Source organism: Excalfactoria chinensis, chromosome 2, assembly GCF_039878825.1.
Source record: "Excalfactoria chinensis isolate bCotChi1 chromosome 2, bCotChi1.hap2, whole genome shotgun sequence".
Classification (NCBI taxonomy): Eukaryota; Metazoa; Chordata; class Aves; order Galliformes; family Phasianidae; genus Excalfactoria; species Excalfactoria chinensis.
In genome coordinates, this window is record NC_092826.1 from 126,982,390 (window position 1) to 127,009,365 (window position 26,976).

The window sequence follows — 26,976 nt, forward strand, 5'->3', positions numbered from 1 at the left end:
GTATTTATTGCAATGTCACAGATAAGCAAAACCACTTTTTATCTACAATTCATTTCAAAGACAAGCTTTTTATTGTAGAAAGCATCTCTTAGACATAACTGGTATTCTTTTATAAGATGTAATACTAGAAGATCCAGAAGACTAGCTGTGAGTGTCTTCTGACCGTTAGGCATGACAAATCATCAATGCAAATAACAAACACCATTTTCCACAGACGTATTTTTTTAATTAAACTATTCTCATTTAAATGAGCTCTGCTATGAAACATCAATGCTTGAAGTAATCACGTATTCAAATGTCGTTGGATTGCAACTCAAGGGTGTTGGTAAAAGCTGTTAAAGCATCAGCCATACTTTGCTTTTTCTGTTGCTAGAGCCAATCTGCGAATGTTTGCTATGCAACCAGCTGCTGCCTCCTGCAGAGTTTCATCTGTAGAGCCTACCATACCCAGTAGGAGCTAGTGAAAATAACAGTAAAAATAGTATAAGAAACAGAAATAAGTACACTACTATTTAAAAAAATAATAATAATCAAATAATATTTTGAACAACTGTGTGCATTCACTCACATACATAGAGATAAAATATTGAATACTATATTAACAAAAACACTGTACTATATAGGTTCATATATCTACACATTTATGTGTGGTTTTGTAGATCTACATGCATTAGCATATGTGTAGAGCACAACACTTTAGTTTTCATAATATTTGTACCCGTAATTTGATATTTTCTTGTCTGATTTTCTATTTATTTTTTCACGCCTGTCTACTGGAATTGGATTTTTTCTTATAAGTAGAAATTGTGTATATGCAAACCAAAATCACTGTTTCCCCTGAAGGCATACTAATGTATTTGTATACGCTCCAGACTTTTAATAAACAAGACTGTGCTTTTCTTTTCTGGCTTCATCATAAAGCTGGATCTATGTGAAGAACCCTAGTGTCCTGCTGATTGCAGGAGGTTTCTTTACCGTCACAGCAAACTACTCGTGTGAAACTGATTGACAGATACAGACCTGGACATACCATTATTACAGATTTGCATAGAAAAATACAAACAAAGGCTCAACAGAGGCACCAAACTTTTGGAGTCTGTTCAGCTCTTCAGTCATGTGGAGCAGATCCTTCACTCTGGAAGTAATTCAATTTTTTTCAATGGAAATTCCCTTGGAGTAAGGAGCTGTTCCACTCCAGCATGACATAATACAGACCTTGATGATAAAACACTTTTATGTATCAGAAAACCATTAATTATACTTTGGGATCTCTTTTTCTTTGAGTTTGCAAGTCTGTGATGCAACTGTAATACAGTATATGCTAGAAAACAGAAGAAAAAGCAGATTCTTTGCTAGGTTAAATTGACACCTCACAATCCTCAGATTTCTGAAAATCTGCCAAGCATAGTGTGCGTCCAGGTATTTTAGAAGCTCAGACAGCTCTAATTAAAACCTATATTCTCCGTCTGCAATACTTAGGATTCGGTGTTCACCCAAACAATGTTGAATCAAACCACAAAGAAATCTGTTATCACTCAGCTCCAGTGCATATTTTTCACACAGCTAAAATATTACATAAAATTATGAACTGCTAAATATAAAAGCATAAATTGAATGCAGACATCAAATTCATACACTACCTTTTTCTAACCTTCCAGCAATCGTGAGGCATGGGCCACAGCTGCACACATATGGCATTTGCTTATAGAGATCAAAGCATTTCATACTTGAGGAAGTATTTGTGTTAGCCAAATGTACCAAACAAGCATCTTGCCAGTCACCTTTCACCCTTTGACCCTTATATGTAACTTGTAAGAGTGCCAGCAACATGTTCATATCATGTCGAAAAGGCTATTATGTAAATCGAGCATCAATCATGCTATTTTCTAGTAATTCTTTTTACTATTATTTCCACTAATGTAACCAACTATCTATGTCCAAGTAACTAAATAAGAATTCTTAAAAGTGTGAGCACTTCTGATTGGATAGAGCGCAGGGGAGATGGCATGACTAGAAAATGTAACAGGAAAGCTTTATACTCCTGTGCTTTATTCGCAGGAAAAATCCAAGCCAGGTTCATTGGACAGAGGATTGAGTGAAGCTTCACCACTGCCTTCAGCTGGTGGTATGGCCTGGCAGTGTCTGTGCAGTGCTCAAGCTGCTCAACAAAGCACAAGGGCCAGAACACAAGTCTTACTAGGAACCTAGCATTTATTTTATTTTATTTTATTTTATTTTATTTTATTTTATTTTATTTTATTTTATTTTATTTTATTTTATTTTATTTTATTTTATTTTATTTTATTTTAGAGAAATATTGCTAAATGAAGGTCTTTCTTCCTTCAAATTTCCACCAGCTGATTTCTCATTAACCTTAAGTGTTTCTTTGGGTGCTTCACACCCTTCTTGTATAACTTACAGACAAAAACTGGTATAGATCCTTCACATCCCTGACTCAAAACCAAAAATATGTATGCACATACCGTTCATACGGTGGTTTTGGTAACACCATAAGTTTCAAATTTGCGATCAAGGAAGCTATATGCCTTATGTGATTATTCACTGCACCTTCACAGACCTAATGCAAAGTTTTCTGAACTGTAGTGAGTGTGGAACTCAAACTTTCATAATAAATTCAGCGTGAGATTTTTTATCAGTTCATGAGAACAGAAGCTTGTCATGAAGTTAATATTTCAGAAACACATTTTTAGTAGAAACATAGCAAAAAAAAAATAAAAATAAAAATAAAAAATCCCAACAAAAATAAACCTCTGCCTCTGTTATGACTCCATGCCATGTTAGATAGTCCTTGATACCAGGTTACTGCTGTCATCTTTTACTCATTGCTTACTTCTGGGCTCAGAAAACTTAGGAAAATAAATACTTTTTTGTTGCTTCCTATGGTGAGCTCAGTGTTAAGCAATGGCAATGGTAGAGGCAGGGTCGAAAGGGGTGATCTCCAGTTTTTCTTGCAGCTGCTTTTTGGAGAGTCAGGACTTAGTATCAAAGAACAACACTTTACAGGACACAGATCTGAAGTATCTCTTCAGATGCCTAAAGAATTAATGTTATACAACAATGCAACAGTAATTTTTACAAAAACATTATAAACTGTTTTTTTTCCTTCTGCCTTTGGCGGTTAAAGGATCAATTGCTGTCTGATTTGTTGCTTTTCTAAATCACTTGCCAGTGGTAACATCCATAAGAACTGCCACGTTATACAAAATCCTCGTTCAGGATTTTCAGAACATGACTTCAAAGAAATATTCCTGGAAACAGTCTAATACAGTAGCAGCCGCTAGGGATAGAGGATATACAGAAACATTTGTCTGTCAACTTACTCCATGTTATAATAAGAAATGGAGAGAAGATTATTGAAAATATAAAATATTTAAATGTAAGCGGGTATTTCTCACATATTTAGGAATCTAACTTCAAAGATTTTGATATAAATGCTGTTTTAAATGAAGCAAAATGTTATCATTTTCACATATACCAACACAGCTAAAATTCCCTCACTTCCTACTGCCTTCTTAAACTTGTGTATTCATTTCAGTTTACTGGCGATTTGGGTCATCCAATTTGGCAGTGGAAATGTATTCATAGAATGTATAGGCAGACCATATCCACATATTGCATACATTTGACAAGTCCAAGAAAGCTTTTTTCTTTTTAATTCTAATACACCAATGTAGTATTACATGTCCTTCTTGAGGCAATGCCCTTGAACTTTGTGTATCCCTTCCCTTTACTGTTCAGGTATTGTTTTCTGACACATGTAAATGTTAACAGATGTGAGAAGCAGTAAAAAAAGCATGTGGTATAAATGCTTCTTTCTGGCACATAAGAGGCACTTTCCATAGACAGAGAAAGCATTTGCAGTACTATGCAGACTTCATTTTCAGTTGGCAGGTATCTATATTCTAAGGCAAGAGTCCAAAATTTTTTGCACAGTTAGCACGTCATACCAGCAAATAAGCACAAATACAAGCTGTTTGGAGAACGTACAGAGCATATGTAGCATTTATGGGTTCCAAAAGCAAGAGTTACACACGGCCAAATCATTTAAATATTCAGAACAATTAAGATTTACTATTACTATCCTAGCTTTAAAATAGCACAGAATGGTGTGGCCACTTCAGGGCAGCAAAGTCAGACTAACCCAGAATGGAAGGGATCTCAAAAGGTCTCTGGTCCAGTTCAAGCACAAAGCAGGGTCAGCCATCAGATTAGACCAGGTTGCTCTGGGATTTTTCCAGCCTGATCTCAAAAACCTTTGAGGACAGAGACTACACAGTCTCTTCGAGCAACCTGTTCCAGTGTTTGTCTGTCTTCACAGGGAAAAGATTTTCCCTATATTCAGCCTCTCTTGTTTCAGTTTATGCCTGTTGACTCTCACCCAAAAGCCATACATCACTGGGAAAAACCTTGCTACATGTTTGATGACTGACCTCCTTGTAGGTACTGGAAGGCTGATGTTAAGCTCACTAGAACCCCTGTCTTCTCCGTGCTGAAAAAACAACTTCCCTGAGTTTTTCCTCACAAGACAGGTGCACCAATTTGATCCTCATGGCACTCCCACTAGTTCTGGTTTAGCCATGTCTTTCCTGTATTAGAGGGCTGGCTGCAGTATTCTAGGTGTGGTTTAGTGAGTACCATGGAGAGAAAAATCACTTCCTTCAACATACTGCCCACGTTCCTGTTGCAGCCCAGTACTGTGTCTTCTTTGCTTTCAGGAGACACTGCTAGCCAGTGTTCAGCCCACTGCCTACTGAAATCCTCATGCCCTTTTCTATAGAACTGTTCCACATTCACTCAGTTCCTAGCCAGTATCACTGCCAGGTCAAGTGCAAGTGCAAGTGCAAGACCCTCTCAGTTGCAGGATGTTGCATTTATCCTTGCTGAATTTCATAATGTTCTGTTGACCTGCTCCAGCCTTGCCCTGGACTACATGGAAAACACCTCCCTCTCTAGCAACCATGTTCTTTGGTAAACCAAAGTCATGACAGTTGTTCTTCAAGGCAATAGTCAGACATAAGGGTGTAAGCCAGAATACTGGTTTGCATGTTAATGTATCATGAATGATGCTGCCTGATAGTTTCTGAAAGCAAAGCTTCCTTAGTATATTATCTCTGGAATCACAAAATAACCAATTGAAAACTTTTTTTTTTTTTTTTTTTTTTTTTTTTCAAACAAAATGAAAAAATGGTCAGTAAAAGAACTGGTAAATGTGTCCTTCCAAAATGGGTAATAAAAGTTAGTAATTCTTCTTTTCTTTATTTTGCTACCAAAATAATTTTTAATGCCAATTTTTCAAGCATTTTTCATTTTTAGAAGGAAATATAGACCAGCTCCTTCAACAAGATTCATATCTATACTGGGAATCTAGTCACAGTTCACATCTAGCTTAAAATTCCTGGAAATAAAGACACTCAACAAAACTGCTGCTTCTATCTGCTATGCTGGTGATGACATCTTGTAGGCTGACACCACATTTCCAGTTGGTGATAGGACTTGCCATTTCTTTTTTTTAAATTTAGATTTATTATCTGAATTATTTTATTTGCAGCATTTCCTAAATACTAATTTTCTAGCACTGTGATTTTCTAATTGAGTAACACTTCTTTTCCAAAAAAGACATTTTTCACATGCTTTTTATAAACCTAACCTAAGTGAAAAAAATACTTTAAATAAAAGCATATGGTAGAAGCTTATCCAAGAAAGTATTAGTCTGGATCCAGCCAGCAGTTTGCTAACTTTCAACACCATAGCACACACTGGAAAATATTAAAGCACCTAGTTTGAGTATTACGTTACACGTATTCCTACGAAAATATTTCTCATGAAATTAAATTATAAATAATAAAGCAGACTCCTCAATCAAAGCATAATTAATGCTGAACTAAGCCGCTGCTTCTAAATTGAAATTCAGAACCCTTTTCTGATTTTCTCTTTCAGCAGAAAGGACGTACCATCTACAATACCATCCGCAATAGTCCCCTAAGAAGATGCTTATGCAGGTTCTGAAGTGTTTTCTCCTGATTCTGTTTTGCTCATGCAACACAAAGACAATAAGTTTATGATGGAAAGTCTTTGGGTGAGGGAATGCTGAGCTAGCAGAGGTGGAAAACCCAGTACTACAAGTCCCAGTAAATGCAAAAGATGGGCAGGAGAGACATGCAGTTTATTTACTGCCTCTCATGGAATGCCTCCCTTCTCTGGAACTAAAGTCAATGCAGTACCTGGTGTAGCCCAACTTGCTCACACTGAATGTGAAGATGCAGGAATTTAAGCTCCTTGTTTGGGCACGGTGAAATCCTAGGAAGATCCCACCTAGTATCTTTTACTTAATTCTCTCATTCCTATCTTTCCTCTTCTCTCTCCCTTGAAACACATCTCCATCCTAGCAGCCATGGAAAAAAGATAACAGCCTTTAAGAGTCAGTCAGGCACTACAGAGGGATGAGAAGGCCTGAAGGATGCAGCTGGGGCCAAGGCACACCCAAAAGTGGTGGCAGTCAGCAGCTTGGGCAGAAATTGTCTCCTTTGTCTCATCTTCTCCTTACTCCTTCAAAAACAAACAAACAAAAAACAGTAAAAAGAGTTCAGGAGAAAATCTGTACCCTTTCTGCAAACAGGCACAGAACCAGGTGAGAAAAACTTGTCTGCAGTTTGCAGTGCACTTTGCTAATTATTCTTATACATTTCTTTTGCTTAGTTACAGCTAAACCAATAAGTATCCAGGGCAATGGCTATCTTTCTTTGCCATGTCTGAACTGTGCCTACCTTGCTCTTGAAGAGAAGTCTTCTTAAGAAAACACTAACAAAATACAAAATTAAATATAGCTCCCATACTATCCAATTATTTTAAAGGTGGCATTGCTTCACTTGTTGGCACAATACATACAGTATAGATGCCTAGAGGAAATTATAATACGGTATGCAATTTAAGTATGCGTACATACTTCCAAGTCTATGTATATGTACAAAATATGAACAAAATATTCTACAGCTCATTCAACACCTCATCTGTATTAACTGTCTATTTTTCACAGTTATATAATAATTTTGGGAAGGGTGCCCCATTTCTGTGCAAAGATATAATAAAAAAGCAGCAGATCCTGAATATCTGATAAGAAGAATGGGAACAAAAGGCTAAATGGTAAAATGTAGAATAGTTTTAAAACTTGGTAAGCTTGCAGGCCACTTTCAAATACACTAAGTTGAAAGGCTTTTCCATCACAAGTTGTTAGGCATAGAACTTCAGAGGAATATTTCCCGCAATTTCAGATGTAAGTGAATATAAACATGTCATAGAAAGGTAATAAAGCCAAATAAAACTGGTAATAAAAGCAACTTTAAATCATTGTTTAAAAGGTATGATTATATGCAACCTATCAGAGTCCTTAACGGTAGATAGTTGGAGTCCACATTCAGCTGTGGGAAGTTTGGTGCAATATTAAGAAAGAATTCAACCATCATGAACATTCCAGTGTACAGAAGGTCTTACAGGATATGAAATTCATCCCACAAAAAGTAATAGGCAGATCTGATAATCCAGAAGTGATGAAGCCCAAGGTCTTACAGCATGTTTTTATTTGAACCACTTCATTTTAACCTTGTTTCGTATCATTTTCAAGAAAAGATTAACACATAAAAGGCCCTTGGTGGCACAGAGAGAATAAAGAACTTTTTCATAACATCAATACAGTCGTATTTAAAAAAAAAGCTTTTTTTCAATGCACTGGAAATTCACTGTATTAAAACAGGAGCCTGCTTACTTAACGACGTGCAATGGACACAAGCAGGCTCACGGATGTTCCCTTCTTTCCATAATGAAGTCTGGCTCTGTAACACATTGGAGACTATTTCTTGATTTTAGTGCATCCCAATCAGTCTTTCTTTTTACTCCCTGCTCACTTTTGGTACTCATCTGCTGTTTCATTCCTGCTCTTTTCATATTTTGCTTTCTTTTTTTCATCTTACAGGAGCAGAACTTCTACCTTCCCTTCCTTCCTTAATATTTCTGTGAAGGGAGTGTAGGAAGTTTGAGAAAGAACTGCTAATTCAGTTTTAATAAGAATACTGCCTATGTCTGTCAATTTGTCAGTCCCATGAGGGCTATTTAGAAGCTAAGGGAGGTCAGTTGCCAATAAACCCTCAGGAGTAAGTCAGAAAAAAAAAAAAAAAAAAGGAGACTTGAGCTGTCCAGGACCCCTCGTACACTGACAGATTCTGCCTGACTTCCCAGCAGTGCCCTGAAAACATCTTACATGTTGTTCTTTTGTTTACCCAGTATTCCTGAAGTGCACTATAAATGCTCTATTTTTCAAGTCAGCACCGAACAATGGTAAAGAGAAACCACAGCTTCCAGACTACTGACAAGTGTTTCAGTGTTTTCTTAAGCTGCATCTTATTCTGAGAACAAGGTGCAAAATTTAACAGTGCTACTATTTTAAAAATATGTTATATCTACTGGTATGCATGGACCAACTTCAAACTCTCTTCTGTATTCAGTTCCAAGTACTGATTTTGATCTATAAAGTCAACATAGACTCAGGTCCAACGGTCTAAGCATGTGTCTCTCTGCCCTAATATGACCATAACGATCAAAACCAGTGGGGTGCTTCTACTAGAAAACCTTACATATCGCTTTCTGGGGATAAAAGCAGGACAGTCATGCTGCAGACATGTACAACAGCATTTATTTCAAATAAAGATTTGAGTCACTTTTTTTTTCGTGGTGTACCAGAAGAACCATATCCTCATGTTTTAAGACGTGTGGGTGGCAACAGTGCATATATTTACATAAACTGCAAGATGACTGGCATTGTTCAGTTTCTAGTCTGTTTTTAAACTAGAGAACATTGAACTAGAACATTTTATGAAACTAATACAAAAAAAGAAAAACAAACAAACAAACAAACAAAAACAAAAAAAAAAACAAAAACAAACAAACAAACAAAAAAAAACCAAAAAAAAACCCACCACAACTATATATTGTCAAAATTGATAAATGACTTCTGTAATACAATCTGGATGAAGATTCTGAAATGAAATAAGAGAATTTAATAATGATATAACTTCCCAAAACAAATAATATTTAACATGAAATAAGAATAAACACGTAGATAACGTAACTATCCCTTTGGACATGGTTAAAACTCTTCCAGTCTAGAAAGGCAATAATTTCTCTTAGGTCTAAATATGAGAAGCCCATTTAAACTGATTATTTGGTTGTTTGTCTTCCTGCATTAACTTCTTCTATGTTGGGTCACTACTAAGGAGAATTAGTGGAGTGCAACTACATTAAACACAGGAAACAAAAAAGAAAACTAGCATAGCATAAATCAACGTATGGATCGTATGAACATGGTTCAGCTTTACTCAAACCAATATGATGTAATGAATGGAGAATGCGAGAAATGAACTTGGTTGATTCACAAACAATGGTCTGTATATACTCCACATGTTAATTCATATCTGTAGATTAAAACAAACAAACAAACAAACAAACAAACAAACAAAAAAACTTGACTACTTCTTGGTTTTCCACTTTGTAAGATTTTGCTTTGGATTACAGAGAGAGATGAATTACTAGAAAACACATTTTCCCGTCTTTAAATTGATTTTGGCATTTACAGAACTCTGTATATACTGCACTTTATTTGTATGTCTTTTTTATCATTACTTTTGTGACATATAAAGGACAAAAGACAAAAAAGTAAATGTATGGTATATAAAAAAGCTGGAAGCAACAGTTAGAAATCAGTTGAACTCTGCTTTATGAACACAATATGATCTAGTGGTGCATATGCTAGCACAAGAACATTAACAGCATGTTAGTCACTCTTGGGTGAGGATACTTGGAGAACAACGCAGCCTAATTATTACAGTATGGGTAAGTTGGTGTAAAACAAAGTACTGCACCTGTATGAGTAATATTTGCTTTTTCACTTTTCAGCTCCCAACTAAAAGATGTTACTTTTTCAGGAAAATGCTCCACCTCATGCTTGCATCATGATGAAATTAAGGAGATTAACACCTATTCCATCTTTAGGAAGAGCTCTTAAAACACTTGCTAAAAATAGTTTCTAGAAATATGTTTCTCTCAAATTTATCAGCAATGTTCAAGAGTTAAACAAATAATCCATTTCTCTCCCCACTCCCTAGGAAGTCTGTACAATTTTAAAGAGAAAAATTCCTATGGTTTGCTACAAAATCAATGAGAATTCTGGGACAATGAGAGGAAGAGCAGAGGGATTAACAGTAACAGCCTGAAGAATCAGAAGCAAATCCAAGATCCTAAGTCAGCTTCAAAGAGTTCCTAGTTCTATGTTACACAGAATTTTTCTTGTCCCTTTATTTATGTCTTTATTTTTTAAATGGGGACTTAATTGCCTTGTCCAAATGTCAGAATATATTTACAGCTCTAACAAATTGTTACTGACTGTCCCTATGCTTGTGCTGCACATGTGTGTCACAGGGTATGGTGCAGTAAGTCCAGTGCTTTCATGAAAGGTTTTAACTTTGCACTGAGCTGAAATTTCTTTGCACATGAGGTCTGACATGGCACAGTACTGTGAACTGCAGGATGCAATCTGTTGTCATCTCTACTACAGTGAAGGATTTGATACTGTAAGCCAACTTTGTCAATGTTCGTGACCCTTTTCGTTACCATTTATGACATACTGAATGGCAAGAGCCTTTGGCTGCAAAATCTGATTTTAATTCATAATTCCTAGAACTCAATTTCTAACCTCCAGCCAATTATTCATCCTTTCTAGGACTTTTTCTCCCTGTGACATAGCAATTTTATTTCTTTATGAGTTTTTGGTGAAGAGCTCTCTTGAACAGACTCCTAAAACACAAGGGGGTAAATCCAATACTTAAAATAAGGAGAGGATTATTGCACACGAATAGCTACCAATGAGAAGATGAAACACTCCAGGAAGCAAAAGACTAATAAAATATTATTTACATAGTGAATGCTCAGGAAATCCAGGACAAAATTACGGCAGATTCTGAGATATATACACACTCCATTAGCCCACAATAGCTCTGGAGTCCAGAAACTCTCTCTTTGGATTTCTGTAAAGGAGGTAAGCCAATCTCATGACTTTTGGATTCATGCAGGTTTTACAGATAAATATATAGAAGTAAAAATATCAAATTAACCCAGATTCTTCCCACATAACTGGGCTCAAGATAGGTGATAGGCAAAAAGTGGTGAACTCTCCAGGGCAATTCTGAATTTATGTATTCTAAATCATGTTTGGAGATTTTTTTATCTTTTGGTATAGAGACCAAAATTATATATCTTACCCTTAGTTGAGTATTTGGAATTGTAATGTCTGTATGGCATCATGGAAGCACCTTTATGCATGCCTGCTTTCTCAGTTCTTTATCATGTACAGTTTCTTATTTTTGTCTTTATTGTCAACACAAATGCAGTGAGCATACTGAATATGACCTAAATTCACTTATGATTCATCTTTCTTGTTTCCTGCACATTTTGCAGTTTATCAGACTCCTTTTGTAATGGACTAGCAATACTGACCAATATGGTCTATTTCAACATTCATTTCTTTCTCTTCTAAACTTCCAGAGATTAAAAATTAACATAAGCAGTTGCAATTTGTTGCACTAATTAGTAGCTGGTAAATACAGTCAGTTATGATTCTTAAAGATAAATGAGAAATTCAATAAAAAGGGTTTTCTTATAAAATGAAAATGCATTGACTTTCATAGTCTAGAAGATATATTTTAGCCTTTGGTTGATTGTTATATAATCATCACTGCAACTGTGATTTGTAATCTGATCCAGCCCTCTCTTAAGTCAGCAGCGCAATTCTCATCAACCTCGTGTGCCCTAGCAGCCTGGTCAAGTCTTTAGACTTTGTGCCAAAGTATGGAACACTAATCAGGAACATTAACACAAGGGCCCATCTCATAATCTACGCATTGTAAAAGGACTTTTCCTTAGCATCTTTACCTTGGAAGTGACAGCAGCAAGATGTGCCGTGTTATTAAAAGATACTACAGAGTGCTCTTTGAAATGGCAACATAAAAGAGAATACAATGACTAGGGCTTGGGGCCAACTCCAACTGAGTGATTGATCCACCAGGAAGAAGAAGTAAAAGAGTTTTCATAGGCGACAACATGAAAAGTAAAATTTGCTACATTAAGGACTCCTGAATGACAGTTCAGTCTCTATTTACACATATGGATTACTACATGTCTATACATATATATAAATATACATTGCCCTTATTATTTCTCATGTTCATCTTCTTTGAATAGCTCCTTACAGACAAGAAAACTATTTTTGATCAGATGAATGCCAAAAATAATTACCTGGCATTCTGCCCTTGAGCATTAAGCCAAGTATCTCTCAATTAACAGAACTAATTCTAATGTCAGACAATGTAGCTACTACTCCATGTAAAATAAAATATTTCAATATTTTTTTCTTATTATTACCAAATTAGTAACAAATATTTAATGCAGACACAGGGATGAGACTTAGTACAGGGAGCTACACAATTGCAAGAAGCTGTTCTGTGTATTTCTGTGGTTTAGAAATAGTGCCAAGTCGGAAGGAAAAGACATTCTCTGCATTTTCTAAAGCAAGATAAATACAGAAAAGAAATATAGATGAAAGATGGAACAGCTATCTATGGACGCTGCCAGATTCCTTGGCTTTTTGGCACACCTATTGATGCTGGCAGACTTAGCCAGTAGCAATCTTTTCCATTAAAAGAAGCACCATATATTTTGGTTTAACATACTTTGTTTGTGCATTTTTAAGCTTCAAAAAATGTCTATTTAAATTTTTTTTAATGATTCCTTCTGCACAGTTGGCTGCAATTGCACTTATTTGAAGCAGCTCATTTATCACTAAAAGAGCTGCAGGGCACAGCTACTGTTAAACAGCTCCAACAAACCTACAGCTTAGTGGGACAAGCTTCTTTTTATAAGACTGAAAGATGCTTAAATTGTGCCAAGAGGAATTTTATGCCAGCCTCTAGGTTTGTTATCCAAATGTTACTGAATTAGAGGTCTTCTGAAGCATAGGATTTGGGCAAAGATAAGCTGATCTACCTTGGGCTGCTGTTTTTTTCCTATCTGGGATAAGCCAGATTTTAACAGGACACTTGCTATGTATCATAAACTTTAGTAGTGTGAAATTTTGAAAAATCATTGGAAGTCTGAGGCTTGATCTACACTGAAGTCAAACTTCATTACCTTTGGCAATGGTGCAAAAGCGAAATGTTTTACATGTAAGTACCCCTACTTTATGAATGGTGAATTCTACCTATTATGAAGGTAGAGGCTTATGGGTTTCTGTTTCTTGGAGCTGAAACTGTAAGAAAAATGTCCACACCTGGCAGTTGCCAACACAGTAGAAGTTGCAGTGGTGTAACACTGTCAGTTATCATTAATCCTTCTGAAACAAAACAACAAATGCCAGTATCGGATTTAGCCTGTGGAAAATCTTGCACATTTATGGGTGAAGGAACTGGGTGTAATTCCTGAAGCCAACAGCCATGCAGCAATTTTGCCATCTAGTGCCCTCTTCCTTGACATCTAAGAGCTGCAACAACTGATTTATGAAAAACAACTGTTCTCAGTCCTGAGGTGTGTGCCAAACAACTGTATCTCCAGTCTGAACAGTGGAGCCAACCATGACCGTTAAAAAGAGGATTCTTCTAAACTGAAAATAAAAATGTAAACATCTGAATATGCATGTATAGATGTATTGCACATGGACAATATCACGGCATAGATACTATATGAAATATTTGGGACTGATTTAAAAAAGTATGTTCTCACAGGTTAATAACGTAAAACTCTATATTCTGAATCAATGTTCTCAACAAAGACCCCAACAAAAAAAAAAACAAACAAAACCAACAATCCTTTGATCAAACACACCCAAAGAATTAGGTGCAAGTGCATTTGCATTTCAGTTTCTGATCCCCAGATACATCTGATATGTGCCAAAGAGGGAGTTTTTGAAAATTTCAGTAAAAATCACTAGTAATCGACTTCCATATTTGGTAGTTCACAAAGACGATCTTATGAAAGTCTTTTCATCTTAAAAAAAAAAAAAATAGCCAAAATTTGGAAGGATTTATGGTTTTAGTAAATAATTACAAAAATTTGGAAGCAATTCAAAATAAAATACCAAAATACATTCTTTAATACAGTCATTATAACAAAGTATAGAAGAACTCTTCAAACAGAAAAACATCATTTCACAATAACTTTTATAAATCATGGTTAAACCAGTTATTTTAGATTATTACAGGGGAAAGGAAGAGCCTTTGTGTGATTAACTTTTCTACCATTAATAACAGAACTCAGAAAGTACAAATACTTCACAGATTAATTCATAGTACAATTTAGAAAATACATCATAGCTGTGACAGCTTCTTTGCCAAAATAAAAGCTAACAAAATGAAAAACAACTTTGCATCTCTTGAGGATATAGCATGATTAGAAGAAAAAACATGATGGATTAATTAAAAACATCTATTCATATGTATAAGTGCATAGACACATCAAGAAGCATCTTGTACACTCCTAGAAGCATGGGACTCTATTTTGCCTCCCTTATATCAAGGGCTTAAAATTAAGTTCTCAGTATTCCCGCTGAAGATCCTACTAGCTGTAACCAATAATCCAGAAGGTATCTACTGATATTTTGCAATATTATGAAAACGGAGTGCTCCTTATATTGTGCAAATAATTCAGTGAGACCAAAGAGCAAGGCTAAAGATCAATTCTATACACTGGAAAGTTGAATGGACACTTTCAATATTAAAAACTGGTAGAACAAATTGGAAAGGCTGATCTGCATTTCAGATATGCACTACAGTTTGTGGATCCTCTGGCCCAAATATGTCTAAATACAATGGAATAAGAGGTGAAAATAGACTTGTACATAGTGCAGGAAAAAAATACCATCTTCACATCAACTTTTCTGAATAATAAGAATGGCACAGAAGAAAAAAGAGCTCAACAGAAGCTGTCATAACTGACTTTCTGCAGCCGTCAGCAGAAGGACAATAGCACCAGCTATGGCTCTCATACGGGTTAAGTACCTTAATGTCTGGGTGACCGGGTACTATCTGGTGGCTCTGCTCTCTGTATTTTCACAAAAAGCTTACACCCAGTATCTGGTATTTATATTTTCCTTGCAATAATGGAGTTGGAGTTACAGATTAGTAGTGATTGTATCTGGGTTTGCTTGAATTACCAAACATAAGCAATACACGTGTTTTTATATTTTTTCTTACAATTTAATTCCTATCTGGTCACCTCCAGTTGTGTCCTACATTCAAACAGTAGGTTTTCTAACGTCTTTTTCTGATATAGCTATACATCACTGCCTATCACAGTGAATGATTCAACTGTGATCAATGGCTTTAAGTGCCCTGGCAATGTAGATAAACAAGTGAGTAAGTTTAATGACATTATTTATTTGTTAAGAATTCAAGCACAAAGTTTGCTCAAAGTCAAGATGCCAGTAGATCCTCATTCATCTCACTGAGAAAATATCCCTGAATGATTTAGAATATCTGTGTACCATCTGACCAGCTGCTTGCAAATGTAAAATATTCAGCAAACAGAATGGGTGGGTTTTAACAATCAAAACAACTAATATGCTTTTCATAGAACTTAATCTATTTGTGCCTACATAGTTCAACACCCAGCCTGCAACCTTCCGTTTTTTAAAAAAACCATATCTCTACCAAAACTGGAATCTTCCATTATGGAAGAGGCAGCATTTTGTTTTAAAGGCATTATTGGAAGAGTTACGGTGCTGGTGTCTTAAAATTTTCTTCCCTAAAATAATAAAATGCTTGAATGCATTTTGTAGCTGCTTTTATATTGTGAATGATTAATATAAAAAAGACAGGTAACTCATCTGAGATTTACAAAGTGTATTGACAAAAATTAAAGTCTGATTTAATCTCTTGGGGGGAAAAGAAGAGCTTACTTGAATAGGTCTACATTCACTGGTGATTTATATCAACAGTATTACCTTATGTTAATTTTTATCCCTGTGTAGGAAAGCACTATAGCATGGGAACAGCCAGCCTGGTAAACAAAGAAGAAAACTGGCTGAATATGAACTTCAAGGGCAATACTGAGGCCAAACTGAATAATGAAAATCTCTGATGTTCAAACAGAGCTTACATAAAGACAGGGAAGTTATTTTACCTGTTTAAAAAATTTATACTACTATTACTGGAACAGTGAATTCTGTCCTGAAATATGCTGAAATTGTGTCCAAAAAAGGAAAGTTCAGAAAAAAGGTTCAGAGTTGACTCACCAAAACAAACAATTGAAAAGACAGAGATTACATTGGAGATTACACTCATTAAAGTGATGATAATGGAGTGATTTGATTTCACTATATGAGAACATTTGTGAAAACAGAAGCTATATAAGGCTTTTCAGTTTACCAAGCAACAGTATCATACATGTAATGGCATAAGATAAAACTTTAGGCTACAAATAAGGTGCAAATGTTTTTATGGGGAAGGTATTTAACTACGGAAAAAGTTTTGATGGCTCTAGTAGATTTTCCATTGCTGGAATTTTTTAAGTAAAGAGTCAGTGTTTTTCTAAAAGATATACTCTATTCCAAACAGAAATAAATTGAAGCCATGTCTCTGGTTTGTATGAGTAAGGCTCATCAGACCAGACCATCACAATGATCTCTTCTAGTATTATAATGTACAATGTAGTACTATAATGTATGTCTATGATTATTCAACATGAGAATAGCGTCCAGTTTACAGGACTGTAATCTTATTTAGTCTTTTAAAATACTGGCACACTACTTTTCTCTGAACCCTGCAAGGTTCCCTGTACTGCAAAGCTTACTAAAAATCAACATTCAGGAGGGATAGTAATTTAAATTTAGCTGTCTGAAAGCCAGCTGTTTAGTCTGAGCTACAGACCTAGATCTTTTCAATACTCAGTGGGGAAAACAAGAAGTCTTCATGAGCCTACACTTTTCCAATATCCTGGGCATCTATTTTCAGCTAGCATAAATCTGCAGGTGTCCCTCTTTCCATTGGCTAGTGAAGGTGTCTTAGTTTAGATTTCTTTAAACACCATACCTAAAAGTGGTCAAAGTTAGATGAAAGGAATCCATCCCTAATACTCCAAAGTCCTTCTTCAAAATCCCTGGATTCAAGTTAGTTAGATCCACTAATTCAAAACATCTGTCTTTCTTAGATCATGTTTAAAGTCTGCTTCAGTGACTGTTGGGCATAGTGTTTCATCACCAACATGTCATAAATACATCTCATCTGTATTTTTCCAATAAAAGAATGAAATACATTTTGAATACCTCTTTCATATCACACTACTATTCATAAGTCTGTCATTCCTATCTAATAATGAACTGGACTGCAGAGTCATTCATGTCCACAGATAGGAGCTTTCTGAGGCACCCCCTTAAACACAGATATGGGGGGATGCAATTGCACCTTTGTACCTGCACTTCTGCTATAGTTAAAGGAGACCAGGCAGTATTGCTGGTAGAGACTGAGGTGCCTTATCTTTGCATAAATGCCCAAATTAGGAGACAGGTGAAGCACAGTAAAAGGGTCTAGAGATGAAGAAGCAAAAGGAGTGGCTGATGCACCTTGGTTTGTTTTCTCTGGTAGCCTGTGATAGAACCTGAGGGAACAGCACAGTGCTGTGACAGGGGAAGTTCAGGCTGGATGTCAGGAAAAGGTTCTTCATCTTAAAAGAGAAAGCCTGTAAAAAAATCTATACTGCCTAGCAGAGATCTTTTCTTGAACAAGTTTGATTGCTGTAAAGTTTCAAGAGCACACAGCCATTGGTTTCTTTGCAACACCTTCATGTTTCCATGAAGAATTCTGTGATCGCTGGAGACTTCCAGTTGTCTGTGATTTTCACTATTTCTCTTCTCTGATTGTAAGGGAACTCCAAGTGTGAAGCTTGTTGCCTAGCACTCATGCATATCTTGGCTAAAAGCTTCTAATCCACTGCTGGATTTCTCTTCTTGATCTGTGGACAGCTATTTCCCATCTTGAACTCAGGGAGATGCCTGTTCCTTACTCTAACGTCTAAAAATTCTCTGCGTACTAATGTCCCACACGTCATTGCTTGCTCTTTGAAAATACTTTTCCAGTACAGCCATGAATTTTTACTTCAGAAGGAGGAAGTATTTTCTGTTTTTTGATAGAAAGAAAGCATTGATTCATCTGTCACGTCATAACCATCGTTCCATTCCTAGTCAGAAGAATATTGAGTGTGGAACTGAACATAGAAGAAAAAGCTTCCTTCATTGCCTTTCTAAACTTCCTCCAAAATTGTCCTGTTTGTCTTCACATACACCTCTATTTCCATAACTTTCTGCCACTCAGACTTGCATAAGAAAACTGACTGTACAATGGGAACAGATACAAATAGCTGAGAACTCGGAACTTGTTTTCTCTCACAACTGTGCACGTACACCTGTTGTTTTGAAACAAGTGATTAGCAATTACTGTTTGCAGTAGTAAAACATGAAATATGAGAATCTGCCTGAAATATGTTTCTCCACATATTTTTATTCCTGGTTTCCTGGACAAAAACTTGTACATACACATTATGTAGAGAACAGTCAGAAGTCTCATGATTTGCAAAGGGCTCTGATGAACTGCTCGAGCATTCAGCAGATGTGTTATTCATGCAGAGTGAATGTTCTTGGACATAGCCACTGCAGGAAAGTGTTTCAGTGTACCCTCCCGGTGGAATGATTTTTCCTTAAATCTTGCTGGAAAACATCAGTTTCAATCTGTGACCATTATCTCTTGTCCTGATATTCTGCAGTTCAGTAAAGAACCTCTATTTGTTGTGAGATAAAGCCTTTCAGAAATAATTTTCAAAGGAAACTTCTTTCTAGAGCCTTTGCAAAATGTTCTCCTGCTGAACTCTTAAAATAAGATTTTTCATGATTACACAGTTCCAGGTAAAATTCATTTCTTAATTTTAACCTTAAATTTCCCCCAAAACCAGTTACACTCAGTTTGAAGGTGTCTTTCTGCTACGGAGGCCAACTATCCATGCTGTTAAAATGCATGAATCATGCATGCTGATAAAATGCTGAGGTACGTCACTACCAGATGAGGTAAAAGACAAGTGAAGCACTCTAGAAGTAAATGTCAATGTCATAACAACACATAGCTGTGATGATTTTAGCACTGAAACACTCTTTACTATTTCACTGCCATCAATCTTCTTCAAGGACAAAGCTCAGAATATTTGAGGTACTCTGCAGTATTTAAAAATTATTTCAAATGAAATATCTCTTTTCCCAAGTCAAATAAGAAAATTTATACCTCACCTTCACCACTCCATTTTCATGCATGGTGATACAGTTGTTCGGATCCTCTGAAAGCTGATATAAAGCCTGAGCTGTAGCTCTATGGACCAATGGATCATTTGACTTCAAGTAATGTACTAAAGGAGCTACTGCCTTGTTCTCTCCAAAGGTAACTCTATTGTTTCCCCACATGCAACAGTGAGAAATGGCCTCGGCTAAGTGACGTCTTAATTTGTCGTTGTTCTGAAGAAGGTAAAAACACAATAGATTAAAAGAAGTATAATACAATAAAAATGTCATAGAAAGCAGAACTAAATTCTCTAACGTCTTTACGTCATCTCAATTTAATTGCAGCACAATTAAGAACAGGAAAGAACTGTGAGGCATGGAGCTAGTAGCACTTTGTAAGAAGTGCTGCTAGTTTTTATACTGTTTTAAACATGCTTTTAGACTGGCTGGAAATTTTATAACTTTAGCATCAAAATTTAGCACACAGCCCTATCATTGTGATTCTGTGTGTGCTTCAGATATATTGCTTTCTCAATTCTTCATCCTTTTTCCATACAGCAGCTGTGAGAAGAAATATTCAGCAACAGTGATTACTAAAATGAAGCTCATCTTCCAAAGCAATTTTAGTACCAGCCACAGAGTGCTTTCATGTCCAAAATACAACTCACAGAGGAGGAATTCTATAGTTCTTCCTAATAGCTGCTGAAAAATCTATCAGTCTTGTCACGATCTTTTATTTGGATATAATGCAGATTAATGAAAGAAATTCAGATACTTAATGCAATATGTTTAGCTGTTACTTACTGTGTTCACTAGTTTAGACAACAGGGGGACGACTCCATGATCTGTTATAACAGCTAAATTTTCTTCATCCTTAGCTATATTTGTAATGGCTGCACATACACTTGCTAAAACTTCTTTATTCTTTGATTTTAGCAGATTGACTATAAGTTCCAAGCCACCAACAAAGGACCGAACCATTTCCCCTGCATCCTAAATAAGAATTAAAGGAAACGTTATTTTAGAATACTCAGTCTATATTACACTAAAATGTTACACACAAGAAATAGATTGTCATAAGAAAAATTTAAAACTACAACTAATTTCTTCACTAAGAAATATGGCTAAATAGGAACTTCAAACTCCCTTGACTGACAGAAAAGAGGTAGACTGTTTACATACCACCATACAGATCATATGACCAAAGATCATACAGGAAATCTCTCTTCTAAGAGTACAATGGAAGCATCAGTTGAGATTAGCAGATGGCGTGTTAGCATAGTTATGATGTTGAAGTCCTTGGAGCAGGATTATAGGGGCTGTTAAAAGTTTATATGTTTGAAATTCACTGGACTAATTCACAGAAAAACAAACAAACAAACAAACAAACAAAAAACCAAACCAAAACAAAAAAACTTACTAAGGTTTATTTAATAGAAAAGCGTTTCATCCAATTTTCAAACTTCAAGGGTCACAGATTTCTCAAAGGTGGGAGAGAATTCTGGGGAGGGGAGCCACTGCTACGAGTTTGCCAGATTCTTCTATCTTTCTTTAGGCATCCCCAGTAGGCCAGGATGAGAAACAGAATACTGAGTCAATGAACCTTTGGCCTAACACAGAATTGGCTCTACTTACATTCTTGTGTTTATTAGTTAACTCAAATTAGCAAGCACATGTTTACATCTTAATGTGTAAAACAGAAAACCAGCAATTTTGGCACTGTGAGACTGAGCTAACAGGTATGGAATTCATTTGGTTGCCTCAGGAACTGGCAGTTATCTCATAAAGTGGCATGCAGCATGCAGTACTTCATGTACACTTAAAGGCACACAGGATATAAACCTAAGTTTTGTTTAAGCACATATTCTTAACTGATTAAATTACATAGTCACTGACTAATACTGTACAACAAGATTCATTACAGTCCATTAGTCAGAAAGGAAACGTCTCTCTATTTCTTTGGTAAGATGTTCCACCATGCATTACTTTAGACAATCTCTTTTCACATTCCTCCTGGACAGAAAAATGCCAGAATAGAAAAACTTTTTTAACTGTTTTATAAATATATGTCTTCAATCTGTAGTTAATTCCAAGAAGCATTCTGTCACCAACCTACAAGAGATTCTCAGGATGCCTTCTTACAAAAAGCCCGGGACACAACACTGTGACTTGCAGCATCATTTTCAGAAACTTAATTGCACTCATAAAAATTAGCAAATTAACAAAGAGATGGATGGAACATCAAGTGCCTAACCAGAGATATGAAGCATTGCAATATAACCTAGATAAATCACTATTGTTATCTGAACCAGCCCTTCAGTTATTTACATGAGTGGACCTGATATTATCATTCCTTAAAATAATCTGTAATCCAGACCAACACTCTTTTGGTAGAGTCTCAGTCTTTCAAGTATGGATGTGGGAAAATGAGCAGTTGTCCTAAAGCTTTGGCCAGTGAAACACAAACTAGCAAATGGCTAAATTTTGGTTAACAAGGATTTCAGTAGAAGCATAAAACCGAAACCTAGCCTGTTGATCCTGACTGTGGGAAAACCTTCAGGTGTTTGTTGTTATTTGTTTTACAGTCATCTAACTTTTATGGAAAACTATTTACCAAAAGTATGCTATTAGTACCCAAATCTTATCCTTCACAAACGGATTAGTAACAAGGACACTGTTTTTATGAACAAGCAGAAAAGGCAATGTGATAAAGAAGATCAAAGGGCTTTTGCATTAAAGAGATAGGATTAGGTACAATCCAATGAAAGGATCCAGTTCTTAAAAGTAAGCACTATTGAGTTAATAATTATAGAAAACTGCTAGAAGAAGGGTAGGAGAAAACAAGAAAAGGAAAAGCAAGAACTCTTTAACCATGGATCTAGTTGAAGATAACTATCAGATATAACTAGAAAGCACTACCTTTGAGAATTCCATTAATACTGTTTAGACAGGTGGATGCAGCAGATTCTTTTTTTGCTGTTTATAGAGATATATTATTGGAAGAGAAGGCTATTAAAGCCTCAGAGGACATCCAATAGGCACGTATGCAGGTGGCAGATGTTTTGATTCTGTTAGTCAGTACTCTGTTAGGCTAGATAGAGATGTTTGAAATGTTTTGAAATCAAAATAGCAAGGGCAGTAGTTGATGATAAATACACCTGATGCTCACTTAAGCACAAATCTTGGGCTCTGAGGTAAAACACTTCAGTTTCTCAGTATCTGAGAAGTCCTGAAATACATAAATTATGATATATACTTGAATCTCCAATTTGCATTTAAGCAATCTGAACTGCCTGGTTATGCAGGGAAGTGATGGTCAGAGCACTGTATTCCTGAAGAATCCTGGTGTCTAGTTTGAGAAGGCTGAGAGGCAACAAATAACTATAGGAAGCTAAGTTAAGTGAAGCTGGAGCACTCCAATGGATCTCAACAGCGCTGTTCAACTGAGTACAAAACTTTGCCTATGGCACAGCTAGAGAGTCCCTTGCTCATAAGGGCAACTTCAGACCATTCTTCTATACAATACTAGACTTAGCATAGGCTAGAGATTTGTAAACCTCTAAATAAGTATACTACTTGCAATCATCAGCTGAATGACAATAATACATTTGCAGTATAAGGCAAAAATAAGATAGTAAAGGCACATAGATCTAAAGACTGATGAAAATGAATTCTCTTTAAGAATGCTAATACTAAAATTAATTCTATGAAAGATTTTAAACTGTCCTGTGACTGCTGGGGAAAGGCAGAATCTAAGAGCACTGAGGATGTGAAAAATTCTTGGTGACATCTTGCTGTATTCAGGGGGCATCAGATGATTGCACCCAAAAGAGAGTCAAAGTGTCCAGTTAAATGGTCAGAAGTAAATTTGTAGAAGAAATTTTAGTCTGTGTACATCAGTGGTGGAAAATGTGTGTGTGGTGGTGGGGGGGAAGGTCTGCAAGTGGAATTTAATTCATGCACTTCCCTTAAAAGGTCAATAGGAAGAAGTTTGAAGAAAACAAGCAGAATCTCTCCTGAAACCCTCTGGAGTGAAAGGTCTTTGGATTTCATTAAAACACAAATACAGACAGTATAAACTTTCCTAGGGCTAGGGAGTGACCATAAAACCAATAATGGTTTAGATTATATTTATTTCTTTTTCTGATTGATTTATAAGCAGAGAAGGGCTCCAACTGTATTGTGCTAGTTTTGCTAAACAAATCAATCAAACTGCTCATGGACTTGGTAAATAAAAATTCCTACTTTTCTCATTCTAGGTTTATATGCCAAACAGAACTCTTAGCTGTAATGTTTCCTTTGAACAAAAAGCAAAAGCAGTGGGAAGGTCCATCAGGAACATAACATTTTTCACCACAGGCAAGGAAGTTCCTGAGACTGGAAAGGAAAGGTTAAATCCATACAGTTTGAGGGTCAAAACCAGAAGCAACAAGATGTGGAGAAAGGGTAATATCCAAGAGCAAACATTAGGTTTAAGCCCCAAAACTAACTGAATGAATAAATAACACAGGTTCTATCCGAAATTCAAAGAGGACTTCAATGCTCAGGCAAAATAAGGACAGCATATATTTGTGACTCAGAGAAGCAGCTGAAACAGGGAAGGAAGAACAGCACTCTGCCAATCCAATTGCCATATGAGCTGCATGAAGGGAGGTGGGCTTACAGCATGTTTCCCATGGATATCCAGGACAGAGGCCACTCTATCGTTGCTGGTATATACTATGTATGTATGTATGTTCTATATACAGCAAAATGTAAATGTGTCTGCAGTCTCTTGAAAAAATCAATATTTATTGATAATAATTTTTGTGTCTTACTTGCTATTTTAAAATTTCACCAAAAGCTGGAGAAAATGTGAAAAAAATCTACAAAGAAATTTCAAATTGTATGCATCAGAGATCTGGGCAGCTAAATGATTAGTTACAGGAAAATAAAAGGAAGATGTTTTATATTTACTCAAATTCTCTGAAACATACTACATAAATGTACATGACCTTGTGTCTAAACACTGGCTCAACAAATGAGAAAGGATTCTATTCAACAAGCAAACCCCACAGTTTGTAAGATTTGTATGGGGCCCAGCTATAAATGCGAATGATACGGCTGTTCTGCATGGTTCCAATATCCCTGTATTATTCGTGTTCTTTGAAAAAGTCTTGTATGTTCCTACCTGTACATATTCTCTTTCCAGGTGATTAGAAACCTACTTGTTAAACTCCTCTTCTGACAAGACTGAATTTTCCACATTTTTTTAAAAGACTACAGTCGTGTTGAATGAACAGAATAATATATAAACAATCCATCAGTAAGTAAAAGAAGGGAGTTTCAATAATTGTCTGTGAAACCAGCTAAATGCAAGGACAGAACTTTCTACCAGTGATGAAAAGCAGAGGGAAACTGCAGAAACCACATGTCAGGAAAGTTTCCCAAATGTGATTGTGGGTGTAGTCTGGTGTTCTGTGAAAGACAAAGAGAAAGGCAAGAAAGCAAGAAAATTGAAGAACAATGAGCAGGAAGACAGAATGAAATGAAAGCTTTGAAATCCATTGTTACATTAAATATATATATATATTTTTTCAAAGAAATTTATATGGTAAATGCAACCTTTTTGATATAATTCAGCAAAACCATAGATTTGTTTTGCAGAGTAAATTTCCACTTTCTTTTATTCTACTGCAATGTCTATGTATTATATACAGTTGCCATAATTTATAGGCATTTTCATGTGAAGAAATTATACAAAGCTGTGCTTGTGATTGCAGGGGTCTGGATTCAATTCTTTTGAATCTGTGTTCAAGTATAATTTTATTAATGATCAGGTAACTATTCATACTAAAAAGTCTAAAGAAATTCCATGATTTTGGTTTCCAAATCAGTTACCTCATGCATTTCCATCTGCATTTATTTTTGTAACATAAGAGAAGAAAAATCAGATGTAAAATGTGTTTGGAAATATTATTTGTACTTTTGGGTTCAGGTTACAAAAAGATAGCAACCTTTAATTTACACCTTTAAAATTACTCAAAGAATAGCTTTGTTGTGAGCTTTAACTCAAACGTTGTCATTTACAGATATTTGTGTGTATTAAGCTTGCATATTTACTTGTAGTCCTTAAAACTCACTTCAAAAATGTATATGGCATTGTTTCATAGTCAGGGCTGTACAACCAGCTTACTGCTAGGAAATCACAATTAAGGAAGGACATTTAAAGAAGCAATAAAAATATAAAAAAGCATAGGGCAAGAACACTTTACTGTACCAACAGCAAATATCTTCATTTTAGATCATCAATATTACAAGTTTTAATGTAAAATTTAACCTAATGTGACCAAAATGAAAAGAATGTGATTTGTTATACAACTTCTCAAGTGGTAGGAAAAGATAGGAGGAGAAAACAGGATTTTTTATTATTTCACAAGACCACAGCTTTCTTATAACTACTCAGCAGCACAGTTTGTGTTCTCAGAAAGTATGAATATTACTTCAAAGGTGGGTTCAAAGAGAGGAGTTTGCAATTTCAGTAGGTTAAAAAAATAAATAAATAGCTTGCATAGATTGTGAGGACAGCAGGTTACCTGCCATGCTAATAAAAGGTTCATCCTGATACTCTTAAATCATATACTTTCATCTTGAATAGCATGAATAGTAACAAAATTTATTTAACTATTAAACAAAATATTAACAAAATATCCCTATCCAAATATTTCTACTTTGGCTTCTGCCAAGAGCAGAAATGCTGTGAGATAGACAATTTTTTTTTTTTTTCTTTTTTACTTTTTCAATTTTTCAATTGAGAACAGAAAACGTTACAATATTTCCAGAAAAAACAGATTTGGAATAATCATTTGAACTCTGTATTAAAAAAAATAATTGTGTTTATCTTCAAAAATACTCCACTTGAAAGATAAATATTTCTCCACTAAAAACAAGTAGTATTTCAATCTCAGAACATCTTGAGAAACTTAAGGTGTCACAGCTGATTCGTCAAATTGAGCTGCTTTTGCCCAAAAAAGTGATGGTATGGCTGTGCAGATAAACTCTAATTATCTAGAATTATCTTTGGTCTACCTTTGCTTTACTGAAGGAAGCAGTCTGTTTCTATCCCCTACTGCCAGCTGAACAACTTACCATAACGCAAAATCAATTTAAAATTAAAAAAAAAAAAAAAAAAAAAAAAAAAAGAAAAAAAAAAAAAAGAAAAAGTAACAGATAAATTTCTATATTACAGCTGTTCAGTAGTAAAAGGAAATAAACTTACGTATGGATATTCCTATTCATTTTTCAAGTTAAACATAACAGTAATATTAATTCAAATGATTTTATATGTGAAGATGATTAATTTTATTCCAGTGCTTCCACTGTAGAACTAATGAAGAATCCCTTGCAAGATGAGACTATTTTTACTACATCTCACAATTCTTCCTCTCTAGACTTCAGTCTTGTAAGAAAGTAACAGCGTACTACCTACATGTACTTTCCTCTTTACATCACTGAAGCAGCAAAGGTCAGAGAAGGCTTGGTGTTACACTAGTAGTTTCACCTTGGATCCAGATAGGATTAGAAGCAGCTTGGAAGAGCAAAATCATCTGTTCCTGGTTCTCCAGGGA

At 35.6% G+C, this 26,976-nt stretch overlaps 1 protein-coding gene across 1 annotated transcript in view; it reads right to left on the bottom strand.

The window, feature by feature from the left end:
* Positions 1–306: 306 nt before the first annotated feature.
* Positions 307–26,976, bottom strand: part of ODAD2 (outer dynein arm docking complex subunit 2) — a 71,311-nt gene continuing 44,641 nt past the window's right edge. The window contains exons 18-20 of the mRNA XM_072329628.1: positions 20,174–20,362; positions 19,382–19,603; positions 307–457 (exon numbers count right to left, since the gene is read on the bottom strand). Of these exons, the coding sequence (XP_072185729.1) occupies positions 344–457; positions 19,382–19,603; positions 20,174–20,362 (525 nt within the window). The 3' untranslated portion in view covers positions 307–343. The remainder of the gene's footprint in view (positions 458–19,381; positions 19,604–20,173; positions 20,363–26,976) is intronic.